Source organism: Geotrypetes seraphini, chromosome 8, assembly GCF_902459505.1.
Source record: "Geotrypetes seraphini chromosome 8, aGeoSer1.1, whole genome shotgun sequence".
NCBI classification, from domain to species: Eukaryota; Metazoa; Chordata; class Amphibia; order Gymnophiona; family Dermophiidae; genus Geotrypetes; species Geotrypetes seraphini.
Genome location: NC_047091.1, coordinates 96031822 through 96046342, shown reverse-complemented (window position 1 = coordinate 96046342; position 14521 = coordinate 96031822). Strand labels below are relative to the sequence as shown.

The 14521-nt window shown below is 44.3% G+C and overlaps 1 protein-coding gene across 7 annotated transcripts in view; it reads left to right on the top strand.

Annotated features, from left to right (window-relative positions):
- Positions 1 to 14521, top strand: part of CHERP (calcium homeostasis endoplasmic reticulum protein) — a 155827-nt gene that overhangs the window by 52016 nt on the left and 89290 nt on the right. For all 7 annotated transcript variants that reach the window (XM_033955331.1, XM_033955330.1, XM_033955329.1 and 4 more), the window contains one exon: positions 4217 to 4368. In XM_033955331.1, coding sequence (XP_033811222.1) covers positions 4217 to 4368 — 152 coding nt within the window. The remainder of the gene's footprint in view (positions 1 to 4216; positions 4369 to 14521) is intronic.

Sequence of the window (14521 nt, the reverse complement as noted above, 5' to 3'; positions counted from 1 at the left end):
ACTGAATTGGCTCATTATTTTTTCACTTGGTGACCTAGCCTAAGCAGTGGCCATTAGACAGTGTCTTAAGCTTCAGATATTTAAGGATGCGTCCCTTAGAGATTTGAACTAGGGACCCAAGAGAACATTAAGGACTAGATTTAAGCCCCACTGGGGTTGCATCAGCTGTCATGGAGGACAAAAAAGCTTCACTACCCCCAAGAAAGCAATGACATTTGGGATAGCTGGCAGAGGTCTCCTATTTATCTTGACTTGCAGTGCTGGCCTGTCTCTAGTATTTATACTCAGAAAAACAAAGGTCAGCCTATGGTCCAGATTTCCTAAAGCAAGCATGTTAAACTCGCAGCCCAGCAAATATAATCAAATAAGTTGATGGTCCCTAACCCTGACCTGGAGGACCACCAGGCAAATTGGCTTTTCAGGCTAGTCCTAATGAATATGCATGAAAGATATTTGCATATGATGAAAGTGACAGGCATGCAAATCTGCTCCATGCATATTCATTAGGGCTAGCCTGAAAACCCGATTGGCTGGTTGGTCCTCCAAGACAGGGTTGGGGACCACTTGCAATAAGTCATAACTAGAGTCGCAAAATTCCTTCCGCAATCCATCGACGCTGAGCAGTCGCCTATCTTAGCTAGTCAAAAACAACAATACAACGTACAAGAATAACCAATTGCTTATTCTTATTAAGTACTACGATACGGATACCTTTGGTACCCGAGACAAGTTTGTGCCTCTAGACATAACTCACCATTTCCCCTCACTAATACCAGCAGTGAATCAGACGATAATAATACCTACCATGCCATTAGTCTTGTATTGACTTGCTTGGTGCGCCTAACAGGAAATATTTTGCCTTTGGAGTACAATAAAAATACGAGTATAGGTTTATTTACATTACACTTATTAATTTATGCAATTATTCTGTGTCTGGTAAGCTAATATTTAAAAAAATATATTGGTTTTTATTGAAATGTTTTATTTCTTAGTGTTAACGATTACTCATCTATTTCATCTCTTTGTATTCAGTATGTCTTTATCGAAACCAAGTGGTAGTGAAACTAAACGAAAAATTGCTGATTATCAAAATTTCCAAGAAAAGTGAGAATTGAAGTATTTTTGCTGTGAAGTAAAAGATAAAATTTGCTTGATATGTAATAATGAGATTAGTGTACCAAAGTTATATAACATTAAACGGCACTATGAACAGCATAAATCAAAATATGACAATTATGAAGGATTAATGAGACAAGTTGAAAGAGCTCAAGTTGGGACTGAAAAAACAACAGTTTATGTTTACTAAAGTATCATATGAAAGTGAAACGGGGATGCATGCAAGCTACGCCTTGTTGGAGTTGATTACTAAACATGCGAAACCTTTTACCGAAGGTGATTTCATCATGGAATGTCTAATTAAAGCTACTGAAATTGTTTGTCTTGGAAGTGTGAAGGTTTTTCAAACAATCTCTTTGTCTCGAAATACAGTTGCAGAAAGAATTACTGATTTGGGCAGCAATATAAGTGATCAGATCAAAGCTAGTTTTGAAGATTTTTCCATTGCCTGTAATGAGAGTACGGACATTGGGAGCGTAGTTCAGTTAGCTATGATTCTTCATGCTTGCAACACGAATTTCAACATTTTTGAGGAGTTATTGGAACTAGTACCAATGTGTGGCACTGTGAGGGCTCAAAACCAGTGCCTATTGCAGATTAAGCTGGCAGCTGTGTTCTATTGCTGGCTCTGTCAAACACCATAGCGCCTCTTCTCCAGCATTGGGGATTTATGAACCTGGTGCCTGCTCCTCCAAATTTTTCTCCAAGATCTCGCCCCCCCACTCAAAAAGATATGGGCACTGCTCGCCCAGCTAGCTGAACATGAGGTCCCACAGGGACAAAGCCAAATCTCACCAAAATAGACACTATCTTAGGGCAATGGCAAAGCAAGATACACTATGCTCATCTAAAGATGGGACCATGGGCCATCCTCAGGAGCCCATATCTTAAGGACTTAGCTTCTCTGGTATAGGCTATAAGTTGCCACATGGGGAATCAGACCTCTACACCAACCTAGATCTATCTGGTAGAGAAGTATTGAAGAATTCCAGCTAGTATATGCCGCTTATACTGGTGTTAATGGAATAGTTCCGTTTCTCTACCTCCATCCGCTGTCTGGGAAGGGACACAACCTGCTTGTCTGGACTTGTATGAAGGGGTGGTGAAAGGATCTCAATCCAACCAACTTCCTACATTCTGAGTGTTATATTGCCACTATAGCAGAAAAGAGTGTTGTTTTATTTTTCAAAGTGCCAATCTGCAGAATAGTAATGCTATGTTTTGACAATGTTTCAGATCATTTATTGAACCATGCCAACAAAAAGTGTGGAATTTAAGTGTGGAACTCAGAGCTGTTTTGAAGTTCCTATTCCTGCAGAAGAAAACTCTAAAGCAAGGGTGTCCAACCTGTGGCCCAGTGAAGTATTTTGTGCGGCCCCCAGTCGAGGGCGATGCAGTGTTTTCATCTGCTGCTCACGGGTGTTTACCGTCTTGCCGGCTCCCTCCTCTGTTTTGCTGCAGCGTTTGTGCATTTGTGCGGCCCCAGAAAGATTTTTTTCGGCCAATGCAGCTCGGGGAAGCCAAAAGGTTGGATACCCCTGCTCTAAAGGAAATCCACAAACCTATGATGCAAACATTGAGTGACAAATGCCCATCATACTCCACAGTGAATAAGTGGTGTGCAAACTTTCAGTGTGAAGATTTTGGGACTGAAAAATGCAGCAAGGTCTGGGAAGCCTCAAACGGTGTCAGCTCCTGAAATTGTTGATGATGCCCATGACCTGATTCTGGCAGATTGAGGAATATTGGCCAAAACAATTGCTGAGACACTACTGATATCCAAGGAACATGTTGGGTGTATAATCTACAAGCAGCTGGATATGCAGAAGCTGCCAGCCAAGTGGGTGTCCAAATGTTTGAATGCTGATGAGAAACATCGAGTGAACACTTCCAAATTGATTTAGCAGCATTTTAAGTGAGCTGTTGCCAATGTTTTGGAACAACTAGTTACTGTTGATGAAATACGGTTACACCACTATGATTCTGAGACAAAACAGTCCATGCAATGGCAGCACTCGGGTTCTCCAAGGCCATAGAAATTCAAAACCCAAACGTCAGCAAGAAAGATCATGGCCACAGTGTTTTGGGATGAGAAAGGTGGTGTAATGACTGCCTATCTTCCAAGGAGCCAAACAGTTAATGCAGAATACTACTGTAACTTGCTTTGTCGATTAAAGGAGGCATTGAAAGAAAAAAGGAGAGGGAAGCTGCGGAGAGAGTTCTCTCTTTGCAAAACATGTACCTGCTCACAAGGCTGGCAAAACAATAGATGCTTTGACACAGTTGGGGTTTCGCTACAGAGATCATCCACCTTACCAGATCTTGCTTCATCTAACTATTTTCTGTTTCCAAACATCACCCTGAGGTTGTGGGTTCAAACCCTGCGCTGTTCCTTGTGACTCTGGGCAAGTCATTTAATCCTCCAATGCCCTGGTACATTAGATAGATAGTGAGCCCACCGGGATAGATAGGGAAAACATTTAAAGTGCCTGTTTGTAAACCACTTTTAGTGTGGTTGTAAAACTACAGAAAGACGGTATATAAGTCCCAATCCCTATCCCTTAAAAAGAGTTTGAAAGGGCTACAATTTTAGAGTGATTCGGAGGTGATTGCAGCAGTGGAACAGAATTTCAGTGACAAGATGACAGATTATTTTTTGGAAGGGTTACAGAAACTTCAAACACTATGTGCCAAGTGTGTTGAACTTAGGGATGAATATATGGAATAACTTGTAAGTTTCATGGCTCCATGTCATTCCCTTCTTGGTTGGGCTGAGAACGTTTCAGCATCCCCTTGTATGGCAGGGACAATAAGAAAGTACATACTTCTCATTCCCTAGCCTTTACATGAATGTTTATGCTGCATGCATTTATTTTTATAATTTAAAATGTGGCATTTATTTGTTTCTGAAAGGGAAGGGTATTTTTTGCCCCTTAGACCTCTTTGATTCTGATCAGATTAGTAAGTTTAAGCTTAGTGCACTTTGAGTAAGCACTGTTGTTTTAATTGAGACTGGAGCTAGCTGCAAGTTAATTGGCATAGGTAAGAACCATTAAATGCATTAATGGAAGTATTTATTTTCTATTTTTTTCTTTTCAAGGCTGGTAAAAACTGGATGTTTGGAAATGCAAAGTCCCCTCAGCATTGTGAGGTGATGGCTGGACACCTCCGGAACCGTATAACTGTGGAAGGAGCACATTTTGAAATGAGATTACATTTAATTTATTTGATCAATGACGTTCTGCATCACTGGTAAGGTGTTTTTCCTCTTGTTCTGCTCTCTTTTTGCTACCCCTCTTAAGTAATGTTTGCAGCTTAGGTATCTCCTTCAGGTATTAGGTACGTTGCTATGCTTTTCAGAGAATCTGCTTACAGATTTCTTCTCTGGCTTCTTTTGTTTAATTTCACAGTTGTCTCTACTTTACTTCTAATATTTAATTGCTTGTTCAAGTTTTAAACAATGCTTCTCAATGGAATCAAATAACCCTATTTTTTTTGATTAGTTATATCTTCCTTCTGAGCTCAGTCTTAAGCCATTGATCAGTTTTTTTCCAACCACTGTGTCTACAGATCTGATAAGATGTGTCATGGGAAAATAAACTGCCTGATGGCTTAGTTCTAAACTAGCAAATGAGCTCTACTCTCAAACATCACAGTAACGAGACACTCCACTGGTGACTGTTAAAACATGCAGGCTCCTTTAAGTACATATGTAATTATACATACTTTTCCTTTCTAGATGCAGGATATAGAGTATGGATAGTTGGCCCTGCATTGTGCAGTTCTCTGGTTGTGTACTGCACTTCCTGAACTGCTTCCTTTCTCCAGCCCCTGGTGAGGTTTTCAGTTCTTCCCTAGCTTTTCTTCTAGAAATATACTCTCTCCCAAGGCCATGCTGTCTTTTTCACAGAGGTTTATTTGCCACATAGCATGTTCAAATATGTTGATATGCCTTAAGGTTGGGAAACCACTGATGGGTCACTGTTTCAAGTTTATTTAAAAGTTTGATTTGATCGCAATATTACAGCCCAATGCGATTTACAAATAAAATCAAGGTAAAAGTAAAAAACAACTAAGAATAAACACCACACAATTAATAAAGGTAAGACACTACAGGACAAAAAAAGGAGGATAGGTTAAATACAATTCATAAACAAATAAAATGAACATAGGTATTAAGACAAGAGGATGGGAAAGAATTACCCATTTAATTTTCATTTAAAAAAAAAAAAATTAGTATGCTACAGGATATTTGAGTTATATAGAATTCAAACATGTCAGTTGAAAGCGTTCTTAAAAAGCCAGCTTTTCAGGAGACCTTTGAACTTACTAAGTAATTTTTCTTCTCTTATATAAATTGGAAGCAAATTCCAGGTTTGAGGTGCCGTAACAGAGAAGATCGTATCTCTCCTTGAGTAAATGAATCTTAGTGTGAGGGGACTAAGAGGAGAGATTTATCCTCAGATCTTAAAGATCTTGTTGGAACGTAAGGGATTAGAAGCCTTTCTAAGAATGCAAGAGCTTTATTCATTAACGTTTTGTGTGTAAGTAATGCTATTTTGTATGCAACTCTATAATTTACAGGTAACCAATGTTTTTCCTTTAATAGGGGAGTCACATGATCAAATTTTTTCCTTTTGGTAATTATTTTTATTGCAGTATTTTGTAGGATTGTAATCTACGTATTTCTTTTAAGAGTATTCCCTTGTACAAGGCATTACAATAGTCTATTTTTGATATGACTAACCAGTGCATTAAGATATTCAATGATGATTCATCAAGGAATGAGGATAATGATCTAATCATCTGTAGCCTATAAAAACAGTTTAGTGTTCTGATAATAGCTTAGTGTTCTGATAACTTGCAGCATGGTAGCTTTCCAGTGATCTAGGTTTATAATTAAAAGCCTTGTTTCTTGTACAGTCTCACTTTATTCTGGGACCAGTGGGTTATTTCCCTCCACCCACCAGGATCTGTAGGAAGCCTCAAAACTTCAGAGGCTTTTACCCCCCTCCTTCTCATACCTCATAATGAGCATGCTTCTGTGTACAGCAGTCTTTTCTTCTTACAAGCCAGGCTGTAGAAGCTTATCTTTAATGCTCGTGTTTTATTTTGTGATCTTTCAGTATTTTTCGTTCCTGGTTTTTGCCTTGTGCTGTGAAGGTTCTCTTCTGGGACATCCTTGACTGCGGAAGATCTCAGACTGTTTGAGAGCGTCTGCTTCTCGGGGGGGGGGGGGGGGGTCCCCTGCTTGGCAGTAAGCCCCTTGGACAGCCTGCACATCAGATCGAGGTTCCAGGACCGTTCCCTTGGGAGCTAACTTACCCCAGGTTCGTCTGCTAGTTGGGTGGAGCGCAGGCTGGGCGGTTCCATGGAGGTGTGACCGGGATCAGAGCCAGACTGCATTCCTCTGCCAGGCGTTTGCGCGACATGTCTATGGGTGACAGAGGTCTCTGGACGTGGTTGTCAGGCCGGTGGGGCAGTTGGAAGACTTGAAATCAGATTTCCAGTTCGCTGTAAGCTGTGTTCAGTTCTGCCTACAGTTTCTCTCATTCAGCACAGTGAGTAAAAGTTGCAGTATTTCCTGTCAGCACATGGTTATACTAACAGCTTGAATCAGAGATTTTTATTTTTTGGGGGGGGCCTTTAAAAAAGTGGTTTTAGGTGGTTTCCCTACATGCCCAATGCCACCCCCCACCCTTAAAATCCTAAAATCTCTGTTTTTGAGGGTTCTCTGTGGTTTTCCTGGGCTATTTTTAGTCAAAACAGGGCCTTAGTGGCCATTTGATTTTTAATGTTCTTTTTCATATTTGCCAGCTTCATTTTTGAAAGAAAACCACATAGATGAGCTCCCCAGGGCAGGATAGGATGGAATCATACCTCATTTGCAGTGGATGGCTGTCGGTTGTGTAGCTGTGTTCCATGTTCGCTGCGACCTGCAAGGAGGGGGTGAGATTTGCTCAAATGTGGTGCCTTCAACATAAGAACATAAGAACTGCCATCTCCGGATCAGACCCATGGTCCATCGAGTCTGGCGATCCGTACACGCGGAGGTCCAGTCAGGTATACACCTGATGTAGTTTTAGTCACCCATATCTCTCTATGCCTCTCGTAAGGAGATGTGCATCTAATTTGCCTTTGAATCCTAGCACAGTGGATTCCTTAATAACCTCCTTTGGGAGAGCATTCCAGGCGTCTACCACTCGCTACGTGAAGCAGAACTTCCTGATATTTGTCCTGGACTTGTCCCCCCTTAGCTTCAAACCATGTCCTCTTGTCCGTGTCACGTTAGACAACCTCTAGGAAGAATCTTCAAGCTAGAGAATGACACGGTTTCAAGTGACTGTTACCCGTGGCTAGCCATGGGTAGCTGCTTGTAATCTGCTGGCACGGAGAGGAAAAAAATTGGTTGCTGTGGGTATGGGGACAAGGCCATTCACCGCCACATGGAGCAGTGAATAACCTTGTCCCCAGTTAAGTATCTTGCGTGCTTTGCCTCACTTCTCATCCTTCCCAGTCAGCAGCCCCTCCCTCCCGATCGCCACGTTGGGGCATCTCCTTCCCTCCCTTCCCCCTCATCTTCACTGGGAATTTTCAGTTTTCTCTCTGAGTGGCCTGAGCCTTTCTACAAGTCGCACATGCAGCTGCCCTGAAACTTCTCCTCTGATGCGAGCTGCCCAGACAGAAACAGGAAGTTGCGTTGGAGGAGAAGTTTCGGGGCAACCACTTGAGACTTGTGAAAAAGCTCAGACCGCTCGGATAAAGTAGCATTGTAGCTGTGTTGATAAACGTTTATAAACAAAGCTCTACCAGCTAAAGATCTCTTCCTCAAGTTCAGCAGCCAGAACTCTTATTTATAAAATGACAATTGTACAGAATATTGTTTCTTTTTATCATTTATGTTCAAATGTTTTTTATTGTTTCAACAGTAAACACTCAACACAATCAGCAGCATAGTTCAGTAAACAATGATGCAACTATCCCCCCCCCCATCCCTCCCCACCCCAGGAGTCCAGTGCCAGATCAAAAAAAACCTGAGAGTCCGAGTCAGACTTAAATATTCAAAAGTCTACTACGTGCATGTGGGGTGAGATCCTGCCAGAAACATTCCCAGGTCTGACGAAATGTACGACCCGGACCACGATCCAAGTCTCCTACTATTCTCCGCTCTAGCGTTGCATGGATTATCATCAAGGATCTCCATTGGGCATAAGTCGGGGGAGTACTAGACAGCCAGTTGGTGAGAATGGCTTTCTTCCCCATCAAGAGTGCTCTGGTTATGAAAGCGGACATACCCTTGGGTTTAGGTGTGGCTATATTGTAATACCCAAATAATGCTCTCGGTTGCGGTAGCCAACGCCTCCCCCAAAGCAGCGTTATATATTGTCCCAGGTGACTCCAAAACTGTAAAATTTTAGGGCAGGCCCAAAGCATATGACCCAAAGAGGCATGAGCATGGTCACATTTCGGGCATGAATGAGACGGCGTGATCCCCATCCGGGCTGCACGTTCCGGCGTAATATAGAGTCTCAAAATAATTTTCAGTTGCATTTCCCAGTGGGTGATATTAGGAGATACCTTTTGAATATGTTTCAAGACCTGTTGTAACTGGTGGGCCGTGAGTGTACATTGCAAGTCCTCTGCCCATGTTGTCGCTAAAATGTCCAAGTTAGGGCCAGGTTGGCAATCCCGGACCCCCACAGCGTGAAAACGAAGAGGATTCCTCTGTTGCGCAGAAAGGCTGTAGAGTTCCGAGAGGGCATCTCTATTTTCCCTAGCAACAGCAGCAGATGAATCCAGAGACCAATGGGATAGCTCACATCTACCAGCAGGCGGAGATAGAGAAACTGATTAACAGGTGGTCCTATTGGCTGGCACTCCTCCTGTCTCATCAGTAATCTCTATCTCCCAGCAGGAAAAGGTCGCTATTCAACTAGCTCATGAATTCTGGCTGTGGCTGGAACTTTATTTTCTCCTGTTGAAGTTTCTCTTCAGCGAGACTGCCATTCTGTTTCTCCTGTTGAGGTTTCTCTTCAGCGAGACTGCCATTCTGTTTCTCCTGTTGAGGTTTCTCTTCAGTGAGCTGGCAGTGCTATTTCTCCTGTTGAGATTTTCTCTTCAGTGAGACAGGGGTGTCCGGCTGAACGGTGCCGGCTTTAGAGGTTACACTTGGGCCCCCCCTTGTCCCTGCCTCACCCTCCCTCCATTGCTAGAGGGTCTGACTGGGTCTCAATTTTTTTCTTCTTTCCCTTCTCTGTAAAAAAAAAAGAGACCACAGTTGCTACATTATGCCATGCTTTTGCTGCAAACTGGCTTCAACCGGCCCTAACAACAAGCTGTGAGTATGTCTCACAGCTTTGTACGGAACTGGTCAACCTTCCTGGGGAAAAAACAAGCTCTACAGGAGAGACGGACTGCATTTGAGCACGGCTGGGACGAGGATGCTGGCACGTAACATCCAGACCTGCATAGACATGACTTTAAACTGATAACAAGGGGAAAGCCGAGAGTCGATCTGACCTCGACACATCGGACCACAGTATCGAGCAAGGATACTGAAACAGGAAAGGAAGATAGTGGACTAGAGGCAAAATGGACACTTTATGGACATAAACCCAAGGATACAGTACAGGGACCCGAGAGGCAAGTAGAGCTAAAGAGCAAGACAAGGAGGACACAGCCGGAACCAGAGGGCTATCAAAGATCAAAGAAGCGGGCGGAGGACGGGATAGACACACCACAGGAGGCAGCCCGTGAGGAGACCAGCAGGAGCATCAAATCAAGAGTAGACCCAAAAGAAAAGGTAACTAACCGGGACTTAAATTGCCTATATACAAACGCTAGGAGCCTAAGGACTAAAATGGGGGAGCTAGAAGTTATAGCCAGAAATAAGGACCTAGACATAATAGGAATCACAGAGACATGGTGGTCAGAGGACAACAAATGGGATGTGGCCCTGCCAGGGTACAAACTCTACAGGAGGGACAGGGCGCACAAGAAGGGGGGAGGAATAGCACTGTATATAAAGGACTACATTCCTTCATCCAGATCAGAAACAACAATAAGGGCAGACAGTCTGGAGTCACTATGGGTTAAACTAACAGGAGGGGAAGGAGCTGACATCAAATTGGGACTTTACTATCGCCCACCAGGACAGCCAGAAGCAAACGACCTGGACCTGGAGGCCGAACTGAGGCAGGTGTGCAAAAGTGGAAGGGTGGTGGTTATGGGGGATTTCAACTATCCGGGAATAGATTGGGACATTGGGCACTCAAATTGCACGAGAGAAACTAAATTCATAGAGGTGATAAGAGACTGTTTCATGGAGCAGCTGGTCACAGAACCAACGCGAGGGGATGCCACTCTGGACCTAATCCTCAACGGGCTAGAAGGACCCGCAAAGGAAGTGGTTGTACTAGCACCGTTAGGGAACAGCGATCACAACATGATCCAGTACAAATTAAACATGGGAACATCAAAGGTGAAAAGAACCACAACGACAGCACTCAACTTCAGAAAAGGAAACTACAAAGACATGAGGAAAATGGTAGGAAAAAAGCTCAGCAACAACTCAGGGAAGATGAAGACCGTAAAGGAAGCCTGGACACTGCTTAAAGGCACAGTGCTCGAGGCACAAGACCTGTGCGTCCCAAGGTTCAGGAAAGGGTGCAAAAAAAATCGAACTAGAAACCCAGCATGGATAACAACTGCAGTTAATAAGGCGATAAGCGACAAGAAATCATCCTTCAAGAAATGGAAAAAGGAACCAACAAAGGAGAACCAGGAAGAGCACAAAAGGCACCAGAAAGAATGCCATCGAGAGGTCAGGAAAGCAAAGAGAGAATATGAGGAAAGACTGGCAGGAGAAGCAAGAAACTTCAAACCCTTCTTCAGGTATGTGAAAGGGAAACAACCAGCCAGAGAAGAAGTTGGACCACTGGACGACGGAGACAGGAAAGGAGCGATAAAGGAGGAAAAAGAGATAGCTGACAGGTTAAACAAATTCTTCTCGTCAGTCTTCACCAGAGAGAACACATCCAATATCCCAGAACCCGAGGTGATTATAAACGGGGAACACGACGAAAAGCTGGTACAACTAGAGGTAAGCAAAGAGGATGTCCTCAGACAGATAGATAGACTGAAGAGCGACAAATCACCAGGCCCGGACGGCATCCACCCAAGGGTACTAAAAGAACTGAGAAACGAAATAGCAGAGACACTTCGCCAAATATGTAACCTCTCCCTAAAAACTGGGGAGATCCCAGAGGACTGGAAAATAGCAAATGTCACGCCCATCTTTAAGAAGGGATCAAGGGGTGACCCGGGAAACTACAGGCCTGTGAGCTTGACCTCGGTTCCGGAAAAGATGATGGAAGCAATGGTAAAGGACACAATCTGCGAACACATAAAAAAAAATGGACAACTGAAGGCGAGCCAGCATTGCTTCTGCAAGGGAAGGTCGTGCCTCACAAACTTGCTGTACTTCTTCGAGGGAATAAACAGCCAGATGGATAAGGGGGAATCCATAGACATCATTTACCTTGACTTCCAAAAAGCCTTCGACAAGGTACCTCACGAACGGCTACTAAAAAAGCTGTGGAACCACGGGGTGCAAGGGGATATCTACCGATGGATCAAACACTGGTTGGCAGGCAGGAAACAGAGGGTTGGAGTAAAGGGCCAATACTCAGACTGGCAATGGGTCACGAGCGGAGTTCCACAGGGGTCGGTGCTGGGACCTCTATTGTTCAATATATTTATTGACGATCTGGAGACGGGGACAAAATGTGAGGTTATCAAATTTGCTGATGACACCAAACTCTGCAGCAGGGTTAGGAACACGGAAGACTGTGAAAACCTGCTAAGGGACCTAACGAGACTGGAAGACTGGGCAAATAAGTGGCAAATGAGTTTTAACGTAGAGAAATGCAAAGTCATGCATGTAGGGAAAAAGAACCCGATGTTCAGCTACAAAATGGGGGGAACACGGCTAGGGGTGAGTAACCTTGAAAGGGATCTGGGGGTGATGGTTGACACATCACTGAAACTATCGGCGCAATGTGCGACAGCCTCAAAGAAAGCAAACAGAATGCTGGGCATCATCAAAAAGGGTATCACAACCAGGACGAAGGAAGTCATCATGCCGCTGTATCGCGCAATGGTGCGCCCGCACCTGGAGTACTGTGTTCAATACTGGTCGCCGTACCTCAAAAAGGACATGGCGGTACTCGAGGGAGTGCAGAGGAGGGCGACTAAACTGATAAAAGGTATGGAAAATTTCTCTTACGCTGACAGGTTAAAAACGCTGGGGCTGTTCTCTCTGGAGAAGAGGAGACTTAGAGGGGACATGATAGAAACCTTCAAAATCCTAAAGGGCATAGAGAAAGTGAATAAGAACAGATTCTTCAAACTGTGGGGAGCCACAAGCACTAGGGGTCACTCGGAGAAATTGAAAGGTTTAGAACAAATGCTAGGAAGTTCTTTTTTACCCAGGGGGTGGTGGACACATGGAACAAGCTTCCGGAGGAGGTGATAAGCCAGAACTCTGTACAGGGGTTCAAGGAAGGTTTGGATAGGTTCCTGGAGTATAAGGGGAGAGAGGGGTACAGATAGAACTTGAGGTAGGTTATAGAAGTGGTCAGTAACCACTTCACAGGTCGCGGACCTGATGGGCTGCCGCGGGAGCGGACCGCTGGGCAGGATGGACCTCTGGTCTGACCCAGTGGAGGCAACTTCTTATGTTCTTATGTTCTGGCTTTTACAGTTGTTTGAACTTCAGGTTCTGTTTGGGAGTCTTAGTACTGTGGGTTCGGTCATCGTACATTTAAGGCATGGATATTTTATTGTGGCTAAGTTTTATGACTAGAAATCCTTGGAGGGAGCCGGGACTTCCCGCCCTTTACATGCATGCGCTTGGTTTCCTTGTTGGTTACAGCGCGTCAGTAGCGGTGCGATTTCTTGCTCGCACTTGTTCTCATTGTTGGGTTTCAGTGCAGCAGTAGTCCTGTTTATTCTGAGTCTCTCTTTCATCGGTGTTTGTCACGACCATGTGCAGCTGATTGTGCAGGTGCCAGTTTATAGCAGCATGAGATGGGACATGTTTTTTCCGGCGCTGTGGGCCGTTCTTCTGGTTATTCCCTGAATCTGATTTTATTTCTATGCAAGCCGCGGCAGGGTAAATTTTGCGGGACTTGAATCTGACTATGTTTCTTGGAGCGTTGATGCAGCGGCCACGTGTCAGAATCAGGCGTGTGCTTGGGTCTCCGGCGAAGGCAGGAGAGCTGCGGCGTTCCGGTAGTTTATTTCCAGCTGACTTTGCTCAGGGTATGCCAAGGCTTCTCTCCTTTCCGGTTCAGACAAGTTGTATGTGTTTCACCAGCTTTGGGACAAGCTTGGGCAGCTTTATATGTCTATGTCTGTGTTCCTGCTGTACTCCCTTGAAGGAAGCTGCTTGTTTAATCAGACTCTGGGGTTAGCACTCAAGGGGTTTACCAGAAAGACTCTGACCTGTGCTAGGTCACCCAGTCTCGGTTTGTCTCCGGACTGGGGCGACATACGGCAACTCACGGCACGGTGAGATCAGCAGTAAGATAGTGCCCTGTATTTCACACAGGTATCTCATTGTCTCTCTTGGGGGGTCCCTGCAGATTGAGCCTTTGTCTGTTGGTAACTGTCCTTGTTTGGGCCTCTGTGCTGAGCTGCATGTGTCTAGTAGTGGCACAGGATATATATGCCTAAAGGTAGTACAAACAGTTTCCAAGTTTGGGCTGTCTCTGTGGGCATAATGACACTGCGCATCTTCCTGTGGCCAGGACTCTCTTTCTCTATTTCTGAGGGGGACTGGACTTCAGATTTCCATGCTTATCACGCTGGTTTCTCCTGTCACCATTTTCGCATGGCACATGCTAGACGGGCCCCCCCGAACAGACAGGAAGGGCTGTACAGCTCCTTTTAACCAGGAGCCAGTCACCTATTCTATCAAACCCACGGAGGATCATGCGCTATGTGGCTGTTAGCCTCATCCCTGAAGCTCTCATTAGCGATGTGAGCTTTGTCTGCTACCTGTAAGGATGCTGTTGTTTTCCACAGGGCGGTAGATGCAACACCTTGATTGAGTCTAGTACGTATTCACTTTAAAGGACATACATATTTCGCTCATGTTGCATGGGGTTAGTACTGTTTTCATGGTTCCAGTATATTCCTCTTTACATTGTGAAACTTGATTTTTCCTAGGAGACTCTTCTTGCAGATCCTACAGTCTCATCCTGCCATTCCCTGACCTTCTGCACTTCATTCTGAGGGGATCTTGACTTCTTCCAATGACTCTTCAGGCTTTCTCATGAGGGAGAAGATGCTATAATGTCAGGTCAGGGGGCTGTGAAGATTTTTCAGGATGCTTGCATCT